At 43.2% G+C, this 23,010-nt stretch overlaps 1 protein-coding gene across 2 annotated transcripts in view; it reads left to right on the forward strand.

The window, feature by feature from the left end:
* GALNT18 (polypeptide N-acetylgalactosaminyltransferase 18) overlaps window positions 1-23,010 on the forward strand; it is a 1,871,693-nt gene that overhangs the window by 1,192,048 nt on the left and 656,635 nt on the right. For both annotated transcript variants that reach the window (XM_078680939.1, XM_078680940.1), the window contains exon 5: window positions 14,343-14,540. In XM_078680939.1, the coding sequence (XP_078537065.1) occupies window positions 14,343-14,540 (198 nt within the window). The remainder of the gene's footprint in view (window positions 1-14,342; window positions 14,541-23,010) is intronic.

A 23,010-nucleotide genomic window follows, 5' to 3' on the forward strand; every position in this document is an offset into this window, starting at 1 on the left:
CAGCCAGCCCCCGCATACTGTGGGAGCCGGAATTGATCTTGCACGTGGAAGCAGCAGCTCATGCTTGCTAACAAAGGAGTGAATATCCTCAGCAAAAATGTCCAAAATATTGAGAACAGTCCACAATTGTAGTTGTCACGGGAATCTTCTTCAGTTCTTTATTTTTATTTAATGCAACTCAATAGAGATGTGATTCTAGCCATTCTAGCCAACACGTGTTTCGTCTATTTGGGGTAAACCATAGACTTCTTCAGGGCAAATTTACAGGACAAATACGTCAAGTCCGAAATAGTAGTAACAAAAGTGCAGTATCCACATGAGTAGCTCCAAATATGCTGGAGAAACATACAAGCCTGCTTACTCAAAAAGAGTAAGCAGGCTTCACTAGTAAGACGTTGAGTTCTCAATAATGAGTCACAGGCAACAGCTCGAAATCTGGCCTTAACATGTATTGTATTGTATTGTAATTGCATTTATATAGCGCTTACTACCCCTGACGAGGCGTCGAAGCGCTTTTTCGGCGGGTAGCACGCTACTCCGGGACCCACAGAGGATTAGTGTTGAATTAGTATAGTGAAACATGCAAGTACATTTTAAGTGGTGGATAGGTTAGTCAGTTATTTGGATTTGGAATTATAGCAGAAGGATAGATGAAATATGAGGTAATTTCAGTGGTGTATATTAGTCTGTTACTTGGAGTGAGAAGGATAGCGGATGGATAAAAGGAGAAGAAACATTTGCATTCATATAGCACTTGTTACCCCTGATGGGTGTTGAAGCGCTTTTTGGCGAGTAGCACGCCACTCCGGAACCCATAAAGGATTAGTGTTGAAAATTAGTATAGTATAAATATGAAGTAATTTGAGTAGTAGATATGTTATTCAGTTATTTGGGCAGTATATTAGTATAGTTGAATATGGAACATGGAATTTGAGAAGTGAACATGTTAGTCTGTTAATTTTTATAGAAAAAAAGGATAGTGGAGGGATAAAAGAGTGAAGGGTTTTTTTTTATGAGAAAAAGGGCAGCATTTCTGTCCCTAGTCCCGATCAGTCTCGAACAGGCCCAAACAGGCAACTACCCTTGTCCTCTCCACCCTTAACAGGCCCAAACAGGCAACTACCCTTGTCCTCTCCACCCTTAACAGGCCCAAACAGGCAACTACCCTTGTCCTCTCCACCCTTAGCCTCGACGCCCGGGCTGAGACGCCCTAAGCCTGGCCTTTTTTGTAGCCCTAGTAATCAGGTGACCCCTTCAGCCAATGGGAACCCTAGCCCTAACATTATCCAATCACAACATTAGCCCTAACGTCTAGAACCAATAGGAGACCAGGACCTTGCAGCCAATCTTAACCCTAGTCCAAGCACCCAATTAGTTCAAAAACCCTGATCTCTACGTCCAGTAAAGGCCCTAGCCCTACCACTAGTCCCAATCCAAGTCCAAGCAGCCAATGGTATAGGTAGCCCTAGTCCCTACTTCCAATAGCAAGCCTAACCCTACTCTTAGTCCCACACCTGGTCCAACAACCAGTCACACCAGAAGCACTAAATAGCTACTTCCAATTGAAGGTCTAACCCTAGCCCTAGTCCCACCCTACTCCCAACAACCAATAACATAGGAAGCCCTAGTCCCTACTTCCTATAGAAATCCAAACCCTAGCCCTAGTCCCAACCCTGCAATGATTGAATCACAGACCGAGAAACCAGTCAGAACCCTCAAATACCCAACCAATGAGGACATTAACCCTAACCCAATAGAAACACCAGATACAACCACCAATCAGTGTACACATGTGCCAACCACCAGCACACCATATAAGGTCCCAGCAACCTCAGACAAGGTTTGCTGGTCAGGGAGTTGGAAGCTGCTTGCTCCTGTTCAGAATCTCTTAGGAGACAGACAGGCTCAATCCACAACTTTGGACTTCAGCAGGTAAAGGCTTCACTAACTCGAAATCTAACAATACTGTTTGAATAAAGCTTTACTCCCCCTGCTGGCCAAAAGACGAAGTGCACAGGCCCCAGTAACTACAGCTCACAGATGCACCCTCTGATGTAGAAAAATCCCTGTAGCTAGGGGGGGGCAGGGGGGCTGGCCTCACTGGCTTGTGAACACAAAATGGTGGCGGGGGTGCACTGTTTGAGCACACAGGCCTAAGCACAGAGCAAAGGAGAAATTTGGAGGGAACACAGATTTGTCACCAAGGAATTAGAGGGACAAACTACAGAGGTTGGACTGCAAATCCTACAATTCAACACACTAAATGAAGGCAATCATGGGCAGGGAAAACCACACATTTAAAACACAACACAGGTGATAAAATATGCAATTACAGGCAGGGTAAAACTACAATTTTTAACTGTAACAACCACAGGCATAGATCAGGCATGTATCAACGTGGAGAGTGATCCATGAAAGGAATGGTGTCTGGCAACTACAATTGTGGACTGTTCTCAATATTTTGGACATTTTTGCTCAGGATATCCACTCCATTGTTTGTTATACGTGTGGACTGCTGTTTACGTGACTTGTGACGGCGGGTGACCGTGACTTATATCCTTTGAGCATTCTTACTTGTCAGCTGTGACTTTACACAACTCAGTGCAAATGATACCCGACCACCGTCCATTATTAATAGCTCATGCTTGCTCCCTGTTTGCAGGAGCAATATGTGTTTCCTTCTCAGCAGGTGCACAATCAGGGAAAAAAAAGTGTGCTCCCACCCGGTGGGAACATTTGAAATCTCCCACTGAGTGAGAATAGACATGCCTTCCCTTCCTCCGCTCCTGCTGGCAGCAAAGGCGTGTTTGCACCCACCAGGTCAGCGATTCAATTATTCTCCCACCCAGTGAGAGCAAACATATGCTTCCCTGCCAGTGCTGATGCGGGCAGAGAAACTACTGTGTGTGTGTGTGTGGGCCCCATGGGACACAGTCCATGAGCCAGCCCCAGGGTTTGGGGTCACCAGGGCCTTGAGAGACACGGAGATGAGTGCTGCGCATCCCACCTCCCCTTTTAAATGACACATGGACCTGCGGGATGGGGTCATTTTAAGCCTCCGGGAGAGGGCCAGAGCAGCCCCTTTCCTCTCATTTACACATTGGTCCCAGGGGATTGGGTCCTCAGGGCCTCACAGAGGCTTAGGGAGGGGTGCCACACACCGCTCTCAACTAAGGAAATATTTTGTGCTGCCCACTGGGCCCAGGCCCACCACTGTGGCTATTTTTTTAAACACATGAGAGCCTGCACTTTTAAAAAAAGTGTTCAGAGGATTTGTGGATCCTCTGAATTATTGGCAATTAAAAAAAATTTTTTTTTGCCCCAGGTGATGCTCCTCTGGGACGTACCCCCAAAAGGCCTAAGGGGGGGGGGCAGGATATCCCTACCCAGGCCCCTTATATATTTTTTCCCTTTTTTCTTGAACTTGGGACTCAGTTCCGAGTCCTAAAATGGCTGCAGCAACATCATTGATGATGTAGTGGCAGCCAATCAAATCTCAGCTTGAGACCTGGCTGCCCATCTGATCCTCCATGGCGTGAAATATACAGTTTTTTTCAGCTTTCATTACTCAAAAACTACAGACCATATTAACACCAAATTACAAAAAGACCTACTTTCTGGACCAGGATCTAGCTTTCTGCCAAATTTGGTATATTTCGAAAATTTTAATGGGGATTACGTGCTATGGCACCCACCTTTTTTCTGCCCCCCCCCCCTCCGCTTAACAGATCACCCCAAAAATTAAACACAGCTGCAGCCAAAACAGCTGAACGGACTTAGTCCAAATTTGTCAGAAAGCAAGATCTTGGTCCTGAAACTGTGCTTTGTGTGACTTGGTGTAATTCCATTCATTCGTTTTTGAGAAATTAATCTTAATAAATAGATATTTCATGTCTCAGAGCACCTTAAGATCTATGGAACATCCGCACAGCCCCCTTCCTGATCCTCAATGAGGCCACAGGAATCCCATCCCCTGGGGCTGATAAATATGGGGAAAAGGGGCACGCAGCCCCCCTCTATCAGCCAAGGTATGGCCCCAGGGACCCTATCCCCTGGGGCCAGCTCAACAACAGTGTCCCGCGAACCCGATCCCCTGGGACACCTGCACCAGAGCGGACAGTAAGGTATTATTTGCTTTCACCGGGCGGGAGCAGAAAGCGGCTCCTGCCGGCTGGGAATACATAGGTTCCTCCCTTCCAGTGCTCTTACGGAGAGAGAAATTTAGAATTGCTCCCACCCAGCAGGTGCCTGGGGATCCAATAGGGCTGCAGTCCTTGGGGCTCCCCCCTGTAGCCGGTAACCTTAAATATGCTGTGGGGTGCCTCAGAATAAAAAATGTAAAAAATTGCCAGCTCATGCGACCCCTCACGCATAATAAATCTGTGGGTGGCCCAGGAGGAACCAAGAAACCCAGATAAAAAAAGAAAAAGTGATAAAAAGGCAGGGACATTGCCAAACATTTTTTAAATTTGATGTGTGACTGCAGGGAATGCAGCAGTCTCCCAACAACATAAAAAAAAATAATAGTAAGACTGGTGGGTCATTAAATCCATGACCTGAGGAGAGATTACAATATATTTTTTAAGCACTTTTAGTTGGAGCCCTATCCTCTTCAGCTGGATTGCAGAGCACCCTTTTGGTTGGTTGTATGGCTGTACTATGCAGCTTGAAACATGTTAAAAAAAGACTTAGACATATTGATGTCTGTTTTTAATGAGACTTTATTCCTTTTTTTATGACAGCTAATTGTATTAACCATTGCACTGTGTGAATTAATGAAATACACACTTGATTATAATTTGTTGACAAATCCAGTCGCACACATGGGGTTTTGGTAGTTTGGCCCTGCTCCAACCCCTCTCCTCGCACACGACTTATAACTATAACTTTCATCCTCATCATGCACTGCTAATTACATGCACTCATGACATGTTCTATGAACTGTTTGATAGCATCCTTGCAACTTCTACAATGACATAATTGATGACAACATGATGCATTGTCAGGGACGTGAGTTATAGGTGCTTTAAAGCGCAAGTTATAACTGCTTAAGATAACTGTTACTGGTGAATTTCAGTGGTTTTCTTTGTTTAAAATGGTATATTTTAACTGACATTTCTAACCTAACTATAATGACCATTTAACCTTTGTGTTTTTCAGTGAATATATATTTAAGGAATTAAATGAAGGCTATTAAAATATTGAATACAGCAGGACTGATCAATTATAGATGTGTAAAATGTGTACACAATAGAATGTCACCATCAATTTGAGCTGTTCTATTTTGCTGAAGCTTAAAATTGTCTCTACATAAAATAACAGTGGTATATCATTCAAATAAGCCTACTCCAAACTATTTGTGCATTGAAAGCAATTTATGTTCAAATGAGCTTGATCATGATTTCGATCCAACTTTCAGAACTTTAAACTTGAACTAAATATTGTAAACTCCTGTTTAACAAATTATTTAATAATGTGACACTTGACTATGCTACTTCATCTTTCCACCCAATTTTTAATTCAAGGCTTGCTAAGTTATTGACAACCAATATTTTGCATACAAGCTGTCTATAGCCCACTACCTCCACCCCACGTTGATATCCACCCATTGATGGTGGAAACGTAGAGGGCAAGCAAATGCACACAAATAAGTCTCAACTGTATAGGCACTGTGTATCTGAAACCTGCGCCCATAACTCTAAGGCTCTTGTCACTGCTCTAGCAGTTCAGCAAGAAGCCTAGAATCTGCCTCCTCAGCTACTTTCACCCATTACCCAACCAACTCTTTATCCGCTCATTCACCTGCCTTTCTACCTCTGTTGATATCATTTCCAGAGATATGCAACCCGTCCGTGCTAAACAATCAAGGACAGAAACTGACCCTTGGGCAAGTATTGCCTTTGTAGACACCAAGCTATGTCAAAGCACTCACTAGCGCATGGGGTTTCGTTTATCATCTCAATTATTCTGACACCTAGGACCTCATTGTGAGTTGCTTGGAAATATTGTGATCATACATCCCAGTATTCAGAGTTCTGCGGTAATAGCATACACCTGCAATTGTCTCTCCACGCACTTTACACCAGGTAATGCCTGGCAATATTTGCACATTGTAAAACTGTCAGAAAGAGAGACATTATTTGGAAATCCTGAGCAATAACTGATTCTGCATGTCGTTCTACCTCATTCCAAGAAAGAAAACTCAAATGTGAATATTAATTTCCCTCCTGGGGAATAACAGCGTGCAATATATATACCTCAAATAAATGGGAATACAATAAAACTACAACTTTTTCCATCAGAAAATCTGAGGTTGACGCTTTTCAGCAATCAGGACTAAAGCATGTGTCACAGTCTCCAATTTGCATCTAATCAAAATGCAGATCCTAGTATAGCATTTCAAGCATCACCATATTTCTTCCAAGCAGCCAAGGAAGGTACCCCATGATTGAGTTCCTGGGATCCATCTTTATAGTCATAATATACTTTGTGATGTCAATAACACTCTGTGCTCAGCTGCCAGTTGGTGGTGTCGCTGTCCCTCTGGGATCAGCTGCTGGTTGGAGGTGTCGCTGGCCCTCTGGTATCAGCTGCTGGTTGGAGGTGTCACTGTCCCTGTGGGATCAGCTGCCGGTTGGAGATGTCACTGTCCCTGTGGGATCAGCTGCCGGTTGGAGGTGTCACTGTCCCTCTGGGATTAGCTGCCAGTTGGTGGTGCCACTTTCACTATCGGATCTGCTGCCCCTTGTTATTGTGTCGCTGTCACTGTGTGATTAGCTTCTCATTGGTGATGTCATTGTCACTCTGGATTCAGCTGCCCGTTGGTGGTGTCACTGTCACTCTGGGATCAGCTACCCGTTGATGGTGTTGCTGTCACTCTAGGATTAGCTACCCGTTTGTAGTGTCTCTGTCACTCTGGGATCAGCTGTGGGTTTGTGGTGTTTCTGTCACTCTGGAATCAGCTGTGGGTTTGTGGTGTTTCTGTCACTCTGGGATCAGCTGTGGGATTGTGGTGTCAATGTCTCTCTGGGATCAGCTGCTCGTTGGTGTTGTCGATGTCACTCTTGGATTAGCTTCTCATTAATGCTGTCATTGTCGCTCTGGCATCAGCTGCCCATTGGTGGTGTTGCTGTCACTCTAGAATCAGCTGCTAAAGATAGAGCCCATTGCTTCCTGGAATGGACTTAGATACAGTAACTCAAAAGCTTAACATCAAAATGTGATTATTTAGCTATTAAAGGGGCAACATTTTGAAGCTAATCACCCGTATGTATTACAATGTAACTTTTGTTTACAACACACTCCTGTTGTGTCACCGCAGAACCCTTCACTTAGCCTTTTCTTTCTGAAGGCACGGCATATTCTAAGACTTTGTCATTAAAATGTGTGTGACTTGTTTTTAAATTGTTTTGTAACTCGCCATTTGAAAACTCCAACTGTGTCTTTAATGAATAGACACGTTAATTGCTAATGTTTTGCGGCTGGAAGATGTAATTGGAGGACGCTGACGAAGGACATTCCGAGATGACCTTAGAGGACCTCCAGAGAGTGCCCTCCTAGGGGCGAGGGGCAGGGCGCCCGCAGCAGTCGTAAAACAGAAACCCTGTAATGAGCTCCGAACATTCAGACACTGGGCGAAGAAGCATCAGCCACAGCAGTGCCCATGTATTCATGCTGTTAAGAAATTAGTTAAGGGAAGCAATTAACAAGTAATTGCATGGGTGGAGGGAGCCATGCCATGAGTGAGTGCCAGGGGGTGCCAACACTCTCTATATCAATAAAATAACATGGCGTGCTTAGTGACTCAAATAAAGTATACACGTCTATTGGTATGTGATTAAAAAGAAGCACACACTTATGTTTCTTTTAAATGATCTTGACAGCGCCTTGACTGCTGGTCAAGTCATTTGGTAATATGCTCTGTGAGGCTGCAGCTTCCTCTAGTGCTGAATTGCTTCCAACCAATGAGTACCCCTGAACGCAGAGCAGAGATCTGGCACACATAAACTGCAAGCAATTCAGGCAGCGGCACTGCCGGGTCATCTGAGATGTAAATGGCTTTTCTTCTGCTGGCAGCGTGCACCACTCAATACGACAGAAGAGACTTCCACTCTGCCACGTCCCCTATACCCCCCCCCCCCCCACTGACAGCACAATAGGTCAGATCACCCAATTGGCATACAGCACATCACACAAAAATCATTTCTTAGAGGGAAGTGAAATCAGACATGCAGCAAAGGGTGGTTGCCAGGATGCAACGGTTAGCCCCTCCTTCTACCCCGAATCACTGCATGTTATTATACGATCAGGTCCTCTGTGGTTATTACTATTAATAGTACTTATGGCCCAATTTCCCTATGCCACATGTGATTCTTATCCAGTATTATTGTCTCCCTATTAGAGTAACATATGTGCACTCTATGGACGAATAATTAAAATGAAGTCATTAGGTCCATATGCCAAAGCTAAGCGAGAATTCATTCTTCAACATGCCGTGTACAGCATGTTCCTCCACAGAAACAAGGATCAGTCCTTAGGTAGATTTCACCCTGTAGACTTGGTTTCTAATGCATTATTACATCTTTCACTAGAATTGTTTTTAAAGCCTATTTACAAATGTCATCTTTACAACTCGAGTACCTACAAGCAAAGTTCCCCTTAATAAACGTTACTGTCTCAAAAAAGATCTGTAAGGTGATCCTGGTGTATTACTAGGTATAGATAGCCTATCCCTTCTGGGCACACCATGACTTCTAATACCGTCTACCTCATGGCGCTTTGTGCCAAGAGCCGGTATTCTAACATTCACATCTCCAATCAGAGAACACGAGTTGCTGTGCTGAAGGCCTTGCTCATTTTCTCACACATTGTCTCAAACTCTACTCCGAATTACAGCCACATTTAGATCAGATATCCATAAAGGATTTATCTGCTCATTTCATAATAATGAAACCCACGATCTACAGTCATTATTCTGTGCCCTGCTGTCTCAGGTCACTTATTGCCATGGCAACAAGGAACAAGGCAAATAATACAGCTGATCGACATAGTTCATTTGCATTTGGATGTCACTCTTCCCTGTAACTACTGGTATGAAACTGTGCAGTGAATATGCCTTACTGGGTTGCCTGTCTATGGACCCAATCACTCTCAACTGTGGGTGGAAGGTTCAGCCCTGCCTCTCTTCATAGTTTACCCCCAGTTTCAAACAACTAATTTGAAAGAACTGGAAACCAAATGTCATGTAATAACATTAAGTTTTACTTGTACTACTGACCCCCTCAACTCACCACTGGCCACAACATTTTATCATTTTATCATCGGGAGAGCTTATATCCTCCACCACGTTGACTGTTTGTCCAATAGTAGCTTTTCTTTGAGATGATGAAACTCTTTTAAACTTTACTAGCACTTTGATAATTATTGTTCCCTTCAACATCAGTTTAGCTGGTTTTTAAAGACTAACCATTGACTTAATACCGGAATCGCTGTCTGGGTAATGAGAGATCACAATTCTTGGGGCCTTCTAGTCGTGAGTTTTAGCACTAACGTAGCAATACTTTCAAAGTTAAGGTTGTATTAAGTTGTGGTATGCACTGATTATAGTCACTGCTCACGCAACTTAGGGGCATATGTATAAAGCCATTTTTCCATTCACAAACGGGCCGATTCTCAGAATTGGGCAGTTTGCGAACGGGAAAAAGCCTTTTGGGATGTATCATTCCAAAAGGCCCTTGCAATTTATTTTGCGAATGCATTAAGAGAATCGCAATTTGCGATTCCCTAAATGCTATTCCAGTAGCCAAATATGCGATATTGAAGTAAGGAACCGCAAATTACCACCAATTTGCGATTTCCTCAAAAAAAGCACTTTTTTGCTTTTTTCAAAGTGCTATTTGGCACACATACATGCCCTTAGGGCTAAGAAATAAAGACCTCCTGTTGTATATTATAAGGAAATTGCAAGTCACTTCAGAGTTACACAACCTTATAAAGGAACTCAACCTTCAGGGCATGTATGTGCGCCACATGTGCACACATGCACATTTCAGGGGTGCAACAGGGTGTTCTTTTGGAACCTTTGCACTTTTGAAATTGCGTGTGCAATTTGCGAGTACCTATTGGGTACTCACAAATTGCGCACGCAATTCCCATTCATTCCTATGGGCCTCTTGGCCCATAGAAATGAATGAGAAGCCATTCCTTATTTGTGACTCACAATAAGCGAGTCTCAAATAAGGAATGCGTAGAAATCGCTATTTTAAATGCGGAACCTACCTACATAGTAGTTTGCGAGTCTTTAATAGCGATTCGCATATAATCGCTATTAAGGACTCGTAAACCAGTTCTTTCATACATGTGCCTTTTAGTATCTCTAATTTCAGTGGAATGGATGCTTAATTTTGGAGACCACATGAACAGGATTTATCTGATGGAATCGTAATTTTATTTTTAACTTTAAAATCTAGTGGTTTTGGCAATAATCATACTGTCAGAACTACTTATTGTAGAGCATAGTATACTACGTATTGTAGAGCATGGTAGTAATACGCTGATTGTGGTCACTTTCAAAACGAGTCATCACTGCCATAATATGAGATGAGATTATGAGATAATCTATAAAAAGGTCTCCACAGATACATGAAACTGATTAGTTCCATTGAATGTTCAAAAATCATTGCCCCTTAATAGGAGGACATCTAGGTTAGCACAATTATTTGTGCTGATTCGCCTCAAGCCTGGAAGCTATAACCAGAAAGGGCTCCATAAAATCTGATACTTTGGTTAATATTCCACCATAAACTCAAACATCCAACCAGACAGCCCATGGGAAAAATGGAAAAATGAACCACCCAGGTCATGCTTCTTTTTGTATTATTGCCAGGATGGCCTGGTCCTCTTACAGGGAAATGTTTTTCTGTGTCACAATGTTTAGTAGTTTTTTTTTTATTGACTGTATAATTAATTAAAATCATTACAGTAAAATCAACAATGAGGCAATTTCTTGTATATAAAAAGAATAGATACTTAAAAAGCTAAAGTTAAAAGCTAATGCTAAAATCAGGACTGTGATTGGTTACATCATTTGCTTGCATGAATTATTTTGTTCAAATGACTGAGTCCCGCATGATTGTCCATTCCCCAACTTATATGCCTTGGAGTAGGTCTGTTGCAGGTGAGCTCAAAAGCTACTCTCAGTGGTGCATTAACTATCTTACTAGGTGCGTTGCATTCTTGGAAGGGGGCGTGCAAATGGGACATGGTCAGTGCTGCTGCGTGAATGAATCCCGTCCGCTGTGGCCCACAGCTTTTAGGGCCAGCCTGATTTGGTGGATGAATTTCGCCAGTCTTGCCAAGATCATTGTGCTGGTGTTAGATAGACATAATGCTGATGCTTCGCTGCAAGACTTTATATTCTTGCTGAGGCAAATTGGGCGCAGTAGTCGCCGGCGATCATTGTTAAGGGTAGGGCAGCAACAGAGAAGGTGCAGCCAGGATTCCTTCTTGTAACTGCACAATCTGCAAGTTGTGGAATCCCCTTTTCGAGCCCAAACTGGATTGAAATCAGCTATCCCCAGCATGGTCAGCCTCATATATAAAATTTTACTTCTGGTTTGAGTTGTGAGGGACTCACTTAAGTAGGGTTGTGCTGTTCCTGCCCTGTATGAATCATTTAGTGAGACCAAATGCGGGCTTCGGCGAAGAGATTTGTAGTCAAGGTCGAAGGAAATTTCGCGCACTTGTCTATTGATGGCTTTCTTCCATGCGCTCAGGGGGATGTCCTGCCGCGACATAGATTCTTCATCGATCTTCAAGACACGTATTGCCATTCCCAGCCTTGAGTTTAGTACACGTTCTGGACACACTGGTACCTTAAATAATCCTTTAATCTTCAGAGTTGGCTTGTCTAACTTCATCAACTTTTCCCAGTTGCAAATGGGTTGTGTAGTGTCCTTCCTAGCCTAGGAGCTTGTAACAGACTCTGCTTCTTTTGTCTTCGGACCATCAACTCCCTATAACCAGAGGACGGACCACTTGGGCAAGCAAGAGACATATTCAGTACCAACAAGCAGCCACGGCCCGTGGAGGGAGTTTCGGTGGGGCGGAGAGGCGGGGCGGGGAAGGGGCAGGGTGGGGAGTGCTAAAAACCAGAGTATGGATAATTGAAGGTAAGTAGCGCCCTGCATCACAAAATGTGACACAGGGTGCGCTAAGAAATTAGTTTTATTTAATAAATTGTTTATTTACCTTCAATTATCCATACTCTGGTTTTTAGCACCCCCCACCCTGCCCCTCCCCCGCCCCACCTCACTGCCCCACCGAAACTCCCTCCATGAGCCGTGGCTGCCAACAGGTCCACTAGTCTTCATCCAGCTAGACAAAAATATCCCCTGTCGCAGGGTTGTCTGCCATTTCCAGGGGAGACCTATCCCAGGGTCCTGTAAGCTTTCTGTCAACAACGTGACCTAACCCTCGATAGCTCCGGGGGTTTAGGAGGGTACTGGCAGCATTGATCCTAGATCAAAAAGCTTCAAACTGTACATTAAGACTGAGTAGGAGACAACTCTATCCAAAACTCTGGCTCAGAACAGCAGATAGAGATGCCTTGTCTTCTTCACACATCTAGGCCGATCCTCGACTGGAGCGGATCAAGTAAGGCAGTTTAAAACACCCAGACATTTATAATGAACCCAAGGTAATTTTAATAAAGTTCTGAGCCTTCCCCATCTGATTTTGCTTCAAAGTGATGTGATTCCTGTCTTGTAAATAGGCTTTGTGGCATTTATTTTTTGCACAATTTAGGTTATTATATGAAAGACAGTATCTCTCGACACATTCTAAACTGCAGCATTCTTTTTTAAATTTCACTTGTATTAAACTGATTTTAATATCTTTTTGACAAAAATACCTTGTTGCTTTTTGATGTGCTTAATTTTGCACTACAGATTCTACTTTTATTCTTAATGTTCGCAAACATCCTATTTGTTCCACATAAAAGAGCAAGATACAAATTAGTTAAGTGATTTCTGGGAAGAGTGATGATGTGACACTGTGTTCTAAGAAATAAAGACCTACTGTTGTATATTATATGGAAATTGCAAGTCACTTCAGAGTTCCACACCTTATAAAGGAACTCAGCCTTCAGCCTTGTTCTTTATATGTTCACGGAACCTCTCCTATTTTGTTCTGCTGAATGACTCATTCAAATGCACATTTATGGAGCTGAGAAAATAAAATCCATATACAAATTTAAGATATAAGTATAAAAACGTATTACATGTTAAGTGCAGTCGCAAACACTACGGACATTTCATTTTATGAGCTAATTACAATGCATATGTGATCAGTATGAGTATGTGTCTTCTCAATAATGCAGCATAAACCTGCAGAATTATCCAGTTCATCTTTTCAGAAATCAAGTCGCAAGTACCAGTTCATGTACAACTACTTTTAAAAGTAGTTTTCCCTTCGTGAGATTGCTTCGGTTTCTTTTCCTTCTATCGCAGCATGCTTATTGTTATGTTTGAAAAGCTATGTAGAATACGTAGGCCAATGCTTTATCCTAGCATGCACATGTATAATATGGTTCTTTGAGCAAGATATAGGCAAAAAACAATAAAGTGTGTTCTTTAAAAAAAAAGTATGTTTCCAATATTACATTTTGAGAACTGATGGATATGTAATTGAGAGCCACCAAAAATTGATATATGTCCTGTGAGCCCTCCTGTCGGTTTCCCCACTAATTTTGAATCTGAGGAAATGCCATTTTCCTAGCAGGGCCAGAGAATTTCTACATTCCAGCCGGTGAACTCGAATTCACTCACCCTTTCTCAAATTTACTACTGTGACAAATTCTACCAGCTAAAAATGTTTATAAGAGTATTAAGTTAAACTCCACCAAACCTGATTGTATTACAAGGTGGGAAATCAAGCCACACATTCTACACTTTCGTTATTAACAGACTCACATGTAAACTGCTCAAATTAATTAATATTTCCCTATACTAATTTATTACTATTCTTTTTTGGCTGCGGAGTAGAGTGGTGCTCGCCGAAAATCATGCCGACGCCTCATCAGGGGCAGTAAACACTAAATAAATACAATTACTATTAGAATCACGTCACTCCTGAATGCAAACAATGTGATCTGGGCATAGGAGAGCTCGCTATTTCCTGTTATTTCATCAATGTAGTCCATAAGTTTCATCACCTTATTTCAAAGCGCCAAGGGGCAGGCAGGCTCTCTGCCCCCAATATATAACACACGAGTTAATTACGAGATAGGAAACACATGCATCCTTTCCTCATAAGCTTATATATTGGTAACCTTTTTCTTGCAGGGCTGAACCAGTGCTTACCAGGATAAAGGAAAACAGAAAACGTATAATTTCTCCATCATTTGATAACATCAAATATGACAATTTCGAAATCGAGGAATATCCCTTGTCTGCTCAGGGGTTTGACTGGGAGCTGTGGTGTCGATACCTGAATCCTCAGAAATCATGGTGGAAGCAGGAAAATTCAACTGCACCCATAAGGTAATAAAGGCCTCTCTTCAAAATATAACGTGCTATGTTTTATCGCAGCAATATTTTACCCTGGTATTTTTGCTGAAGGGAAATAAAAAATGTCGTATCTGAGAATTAATATTTCATTAAGGTAGTGTCTTACACTGGATGTAACTCACCACTAAGAATAACAGTCACACCTAAAAAATCTTGTTTCTTAATGGCTATGTGGGAATAAAGTGTAATTAAATCCGAATAATTTCATCTGAATAATTACTATGCAAATTCATCTAATCATCCAAAATAATACATGAAAAGAATGAAAAAAACATTAAATCATATAATTATTTATTTGTATGCTGTTCATAGATAGGTAAAACAGACTATTGTAAACAGGTCATGAGGAGTCAGACCATTGGCTGTGGTTGGTAAATATGGTTAGAATCAGCAATTATGCATCCCATCTTAGGGTGTGTAAAATAAAGTTATAGTACACTGCACTCTTTAACCTATGTTCTGTAATTGGGCACGTAAATGATGATTCGGGGATCACCAATCTTTAAAGGGGCGTTGGTATGTGTTCAAAAGGCCGTACGTTTGCATAATCAGTGCAATAACTATGGTAGGAGACGAATGCAACTATAACAATTCTGTATCATTAATTATATATTATAATGTCCAAGTGGACATTGTTCTACAGGGTTCTAGATTGGGTTTTTGATTGAGGAGGGTGTGAACCCTAATCAAGCAACAACCATAATCCTTGTCAGGGTGAACCACCATTGTCACTAGATTAACCTGTGCTTAACCCGCTGGTATCTTGGTACAGATACAGTCAGCCTTAACTTAGAGGCAATGTGTAAAGTATTTATGCAGCACTCAAACAGTAAACAAGTATAGGGCCCATGCTGCTGGGCAGTTTCACAAACTGTTCTTAACCTTTTAACATTTTTTAATATAGTTAGGAGTTAAAGTTTGCAGCTTAGGAGTCTTTAAAAAAATCACAGTTTCTGCAGGTTGCTAGTGTATCATAAACTAGATATGTCTGAGTTTCTGGGTGAGCACCGGCCTGAAATGGTATTTCTCACAGAGACATAGCTCACATAGGACTCCTCCTCAGACCTACTCAAAGTGACATCAACAGTTTATGCCATTAGCAGGCTAGATAGACTAGGAAAGAGAGGGGAGGTATTGCAGTAATTTTTAAGCAAGAAATTCAAAGCAACTTCTCGGAGCTTAGTATTGAGGGAAGTGAAGTGGCCTCTTTTCTCTGGTGCTGACTGGCAACTGTACATTGGCGAGAGCTTTGATTTATCGCCCTCCAAGGATGCCACTAACTTTGTCGCAACAATAGCAGATGTCTTAGATCCGCTAATATTCGGATATGCCAATTTTACAATGATCAGCGACTTGAATTTATATCTTGAGGATACATCCTGCACCGCAGCCATGACAGTGACAGCAGACCTGGAAGGCATGCAGTTGGTTCGACATGTTAAGTCCCCCACTTTCAACTTGGGGCACACTCTGGATTTGGTTTTTTCTAATGTAGTTGACATAGTGGTTAAGCAGCCCATTGCACTGGTATGGTCTGATTACTATGCCATCCCGGTTTTGGTTCCATCGAAGAATGCACTTGAAGTGGTTCAAGCGGCCTCAGTGGCATGGACCAGGCACTGGAATAAAATATCCCATATAGCATTTTGTGGTGCTTTGGTGACTTACCGGCTGAGTCTGGGCAACTGTATCAAGACAGACGATTCTCAAGTAGAAAATTGGATTAATGAAGCTTTGGATCAGATTGCTCCTTCTGGAAGGCGCGCCTTTCAAAGAACATGACCCTCAGCTGACTGGTTTAATGCGGAGCTGCTAGCATAAAAGAAAAATTGTAAACAACTGGTGCTCCTTTGGTGCAGAGAGTATGATCTTGCTCATAAAAGTGACTGTAAGCAATATTAAAAATTTATCACAAGGGTATTAAAACGGCTTGCTGTGAATTTTACACAAATAAAATCCAGCAGGCCCAAATTTCCTCCTGTGAGCTCTTTAGCGTGGTGAAGTATTTTCCTTGATTAAGCACTGTCTTGGCATCTTTCACTCCAACAGAGGAAGGTTGCAATTTGCTGGTGCATTTCTTTTTGGATAAGGTAGACCAACATGTATGACTTGTTTCCTGCTAAAGCTAGAGATGCTGCTTGCTTGAACATACTGTTCAAATGGTCAGAGGACAACCCTTGGTTGAATAATGTCAGAACTATTGATGTGGATTAGTTAATTGCCATATGCAAGTCAGTAAAATTAGGCTCATATCTAGACCTGGCTTCTCCAGTTATCTTGGAACAAGGTTTGGAGTTAATGCACCTATTTCTAAATGAATTGATCAACAACTTCTTAAACTCTGTCCAGTTACTCAGAAGGTGAAAGCAAGCATTGGTGATTCCTCTCTTAAAAAAGCCACTGCTGGATCCTAGCAAGCTGGAAAATTATTTGCAAAACTCGCACCTCCCACTCTATTCCAAAATTACAGAGAAAGCCGTCTTTAAAAAGATTTAGGCTTTTATAGAGATCCACAACATGCTCCATAAAACCCAATCTGGGTTACTTTCCACATACAGTACAGAATCTGCCCTATAGTTAGCAATGGTCTATGCGATGCAGGCAACTCACTAGTTCTATTGATGTTGAATTTCAGCGCTGCTTTTGATATTGTTTGTCACAATGTTTTGTTATGAAGACTCTGGAATTCTGGAATAGGACACCTAGCCCTGTAATGGGTTGAGTCCTTTTTGTAAGGTCGCACCTTTCAGGTGGCACAGAAGCTTTATCAGTCAAGAGTGCTCCTGCTCAAGCAAGGGGTGCCACAGGCTTCCTCACTGAGCCTCACCCTTTTTAAAGTGTATGTGCACCCACTAGCTGAGATAATCGAGAGCTTTGGGTTCTCGATTATGTCATATGCTGATGACACTCAGCTTATTATCACGCTTTCAAAAAATGCGTCCCAGATGGTTGCGTCTCACAGCCTCTGCCTGGCAGAAGTTGCAAAGTGGATTGACTTAAATTGTCTGATGCTCAATGCAGGAAAAACAGAGGTTCTGACCTTGGGTAACCAGGAGAATATTTAGTCATCCGCATGGTGGTTCAAGGAGCTGGTCTCTATTCTGGGAGCCAAACCCAAGGTTAAGAATCTCAGTGTCTGAGTGGATCTTAAATCATCTTTGGCAACCAAATCTCAGCGGTGACAGAAAAGTGTTTTGGACTTCTGAAAATGCTGGGAAAAAGAATGCATGTCTTACCAGCAGAGTTTATGAAGAGAGCAATTCAGGTCATGATAGATTCAAGGCTGGACTACTGCAATGTGCTATACCTTGGAGTGACCAAAAGTAGACTCAACAGATTGCACAGAGTGCAAAACGTGACAGCTAGGCTCATTTTGAATCTGCCTACATGTGTGCCCATGAAAGGTTCACTTAGGCAGCTTCACTGGCCTCCGAAGATACAAAGAGAGGCCTTTAAAGCCTTATGCTTCTATTATAAAGCCATGAACAATAAATGGCCTCAGTACCTGCAACCACTGGTGAGACCTTAAGTACCCCAGAGGAATCTGAGATCATCAAGGGAGCTGCTAGCTATTGTGCCCAGAGTGAGTAAAGCACAGATGGGTGGAAAGTCATTCGGCTTCTTAGCACCTAAACTGTGGAATTCTCTGCCTTTAGCAGTCCAGCAGGGCCAGTCAGAGTAAATATTCATTATGAAACTTAAAACTTGATTCTTCAGGTCAGGATATAGGGGGTTTGAGAACTGCATTTAGATGGGTGAGCTTGGTGCCAAGGTCTGGGACACCTCTCACAAGGTAGCTATGTGCTGTAGAAATATTATTATTATTATTATTATTATTATTATTATTATTATTATTATTATTATCATCAATAAAGGGAAAACACAACGCAAGAAAATGCCTACACCAATCTAGAAAAATAAAGTACATTTTTATACGTAAAATGATATCAGAATGATAAAAATCCAATCAGAAGAACTGGAGCTATGCAGTTTCAAAGCTTTAAGTTAAAGTAGCTCCAAAAAGCTCATAGTGCCAAATGGGGTTGTCTGGTTGAAGAGGACCAGGACCAAGTTACAAGTTCAAGCTGACCATAATGGAGCACGGGCTGGGTGGAGGACCAAGCTCCCTGGGCAATGTACCTGGTTGTACTTGCACTGAGATGCGAGGTACTGCGTCGTGCTGTGTCAAGTTCCCTTGGTTCCGATTGGACTGCTGATCAGGAGTTGTGAGATGCTGCGTCAAGTTGGAATGTGCTGCGTTGGTTCCACTGAGGCTGCCAATCAGGAGCTGCAGGATGCTGAATGAGGGATTCTGCGCTGTGATGCATCACGATGAAGTGAGGCCACTGATCAGGAGCTACGAGGTGCTGAGAGGTGAAGTCCTGCATTGAGCTGCATCGCTTCTGAGGGAACCCACAGTTGAGATAAGAGAAGCACACTCTGAGGGCAGCCAAGTGTCTGGGAGCTGGGGGACACCTCTTGGGGATCAGAACTTACTCCAGCAGAGGCCAGCAGAATGGAATAGGCAAGTCCAGTTGAGTCTAGGCAGCTGGGCAGATGCAGGCAGGTCTCTGGAGCCTGTCATGTCCTTGTAGCTCAGAATAGGTGGCCAGGCTGCTAGCTCTTGGAGTCACTTTGATGGTTCTGGGTTCAGAAGCAGGTCCAGTCTTCCTTCCTCAGGTAGCAGGGCTGTCCTTATTGTAGCAGGGCAGTAGGGCAGTCCTGCCAACAGCAGAAGAGAAGAGAAGTCTTTCTTCTGAGTCTTCCACAGGTACAGAGGTAATCAAGAGTGTGTCTGAGGGTCCAATATTTACACCTGGTGCCAGCTTTAAAGTGGGAGAAATGTCTAGACTTCCCCCGTACCTGATTCTGTAATTTCCCTCCTTCTCTTGCCCTGGACAATTTCTCAGTACAGCCCATGACCCAGTCATCCCCTCTTCGCTGCTGTCAGTCCCATTTAATGATCATTCCCTGTCGCCTGTGAGCAGGCAGGGTTATCAATTCCAGCCTCAACTGTTTCTGATTGTTCTAGAAGATACAGTTCAAGTATTTTCCGGACAGGGGTGCAATCCCAGGCCGTCACCTACCCATTCGGTCTTTGGGCTGACTTTACATCTGTCTCTTATTCTGTCGTCCCCCTTGTCCTCTCCCTTCTCACGCCCCTTCTCTCTCTACTGTCTCTCCTTCTCCCCCGTTAATGTGTCCCATATATTTGATGTAACGTGACATTTTTATTATTGCTGTAACTTTGCTGATCTTATGTAAAGCGCTCTAATACCTACGGGTTTAGCCAGCGCTATATAAAACTGTTTAAATAAAAATAAATTAAGGTGCAGAAAGTCGACGCCACCCTCCCACATCTTTCACAGTTATCAGTGTCTCTGAAGTGAAAGCGCAGAAGTTTTGTAGGCGTGTAATACAGGCATGCAAATATTTGTAGTAGATAATCCACAGCCTGCTGCTGACTGATATTTTCCCAGTCTGTTGACAGCAGAACGTCCACTCGTCGGCCGTTAAGGGGAAGCCTCTTCCTCCCAGCTTGCTCGCGCTGCAGGAGTTTCACGTGGGCTGTCTGTTTGGGTGGTGCAATATAACATGGTAATGACATTTGTGGGAGTGGGCTTCTTGAGCAGGGTGGGTAAAGGGGCCATGATGGGTGGTTAATTTGGGAATTCTGGGGTGAGGGCTTTAATGTCTTGCTGAAGTCTGAAGAGTTCAATGGAGGTGGGTGAAATGTCCCAGAAGAATTCCTCCCGGGTACGAAACCTCCTGTTCTAATACAAGTCCCCCCAGGTCAGTGCTGCGAATTACCAGAGCATTTGTCGACAGCCTCCCTCCTGTGTAACGGGAAGATCTATTCTCCCTTGGAGAGGCAGTAGAGGGGAGTACATTATGTTAAGTGTGAGGCGGTTGGCTATATCACTCCAAGCTCTCTTTGTGCAGTCAACTGTAATCGGGTCCTTACATTTGTGGGCGACTGGCGAGCTCCAGTAAGCCGACTAGGGGGCTGGCGCCATGTGCCCATTCTCGACTGCCATGAGGGGCATGTATGGTCGTGGGTTCATCCAATATGCAGCAAAGTGAGCTTGGACGCAGCTGAAATAAAAATCCATATCTGGAATTTCTAGCCCTCCGGCGATAAATGGTTGAGTCATTGCTTCCCATTTTAATCTAGATTGTTTACCCCCCAAGGTAAGCCGAATGAGCTGGGATTTCATTGTTTTAAAGAAGTGTTTACTGGGGGCGTATGGAATGTGGATGAAGAGATACAATAACTTAGAGAGAATTACCATTTTTATCAGTGATACCCTCCTTGCCATCAATAAAGGCATAGCAATCCACTTGGTGATCTTATCTGTTAGTGTGTAGAGCACCCGCTCATAGTTCCCTCTCATTAATTCTTCTCTATCTCTTGTCACCACAATACCCAGGTATGTGACTGCACTATCGTGCCAAGGGATAGTCCGGGTCGAACTTGTTGGCTGCGGCAGTGAGGGGAAAGATTTGAGATTTGCTCCAATTTATGTTGATTCCTGAATACATACTGAATTGTATGAATTCACGTAGTATCGGATTGAGACTTTCGTACGGGTCCCGAATGTACAGGGTGAGATCATCAGCTTGTAATGAGATAAAAATGTGTTGCTTGGGGTAAATGATAGCATGTTCTCGATTATGTTGAAGCAGTTTGGCTGCTAACGGTTCCATCGCAAGTGCAAAGAGGAGGGGCGATATAGGGCACTCTTGCCTCGTTCTTCTAGCTATGCTAAACCCAGAAGAGCAGATCCCATTGATTAGTATTTTTGCCTGCAGTTTGGTATAGATTAGCTGGATCCAGGCCAAGAAGGGTATGGGGAATCCCATCCATCTAAGAACACAAGCCAAGTAGTCTCATTCTACTAAAGAGTCGAAGGCCTTGGTGGCGTCTAAAAAGACCTGTAGGACAGCAAATGGGATCCGAATGTTGTGCGGCGCTGCTCTGCCAGGCACAAAGCCCTATTGATCTGGCAATACCAGGGCATTCATGAGTCGGCTAATGCGATTCGCCACTATTTTAGCTTGGATTTTAGCATCGACGTTAATGAGGGATAGCGGTCTGTATGAAATGCAGCGTTCGTCTGCTTTCCTGGGTATGAGGAGGAATATGATAAGTGCCTCGTGCATTGTTTATGGAAGGACACCTGTTTCCCTTGCATCTTCGTAAACGTGTCTAAAAATTGGGATGAGTGTGGCGCTAAATGCTTTGTAAGATTCAGCTGTGAGCCCGTCGGGGCCTGGGGCCCGTCCAGACCGTAATTGCATGATCGCGGCTCTAATTTCGTCATCTTCAAAGTCCACCAGGAATAACTTCCTTTGGGCATCTCCCAGCCACACTAGTGCTGTATCTTTGAAGTATGGTACAAATTCTACCTGTTACGTCCTGTGTAATGTGTGTAGTGTGCTGTAAAATTTATGAAACATGACCAATATGTTTCTATGTAGCTGTCCATCACCATCAGCTATCTCGAGGATAGTAGTCGAGAACCTAGGCAGCTGGGTCAGTTCTGTTAGTGACTTCCCTGGTCTTTCCCCCTCTCTGTATTGATTCATGTTTGTATCTCTGTGGTGTGTGCTGTTTGCATTTGGGCTTCTAGATGTTTTAATTCCTTTTCCAGTTTCTGAAGCGTGTTTCGTATATCTTTTAATCTCAACCTCATTTAGCAATACATATCCTGCAGATGGTTACTTTGAATGCTTCCTACACTGTGGAATATTGTGACACTGAATTTATGTTGCGTCTGAAGAACTCTTCTGTCTCCTGTTCCGATTCGGACCGGAAGGCAGTGTCTAATAGTGTATGTATAGGTAGCTGCCAAGACCAGTTTAGCGAGTCCCCGCATGGTGGGGTAAGAGTCAGCAGCACAGGTGAGTGGTCAGAATAGGTGCAGGGTAAGTACACTGCATGGGTTAGCCATGGTTTCAGTCCTCTGGACAGCAACCACCCATCAATACGTGACCTTGAGGAGTGCGCTGTAGAGTGCAGGTGTCTTCTATATCAGTCGGGTGTAGATTCCTCCAGGCATCTATCAATCCGTGTTCTATGGTGATGTTTTCTAAATGGCATTGGGTGTTTGTGTAGTGGTGTGACTGTGGGTGTGACCGGTTCACTTTCAGATCTAATGTAATATTGAAGTCCCCACCTCATACCACATGTATGGAGCCAATATCCAGAATTTTTCCCCATAGGATATGAAAAAAATTAGGATCATCAATGTTGGGTCCGTAGCAGCAGACAAATGTTGTGGATTGGGAAGCCACGTTTCCCCACATGATGCAATGGCGACCCTGTGGGTCCATATGTGACCATATGTGACTCCATGGCTATGTAAGGAAGACTATGTTTGATTAGTATTGTTGTGCCCCGTGCATGTGTTAAATATGAGGAGACGCAATGGTGCGTTGG

The sequence above is a fragment of the Lissotriton helveticus genome, chromosome 3_1 (assembly GCF_964261635.1).
Source record: "Lissotriton helveticus chromosome 3_1, aLisHel1.1, whole genome shotgun sequence".
Classification (NCBI taxonomy): domain Eukaryota; kingdom Metazoa; phylum Chordata; class Amphibia; order Caudata; family Salamandridae; genus Lissotriton; species Lissotriton helveticus.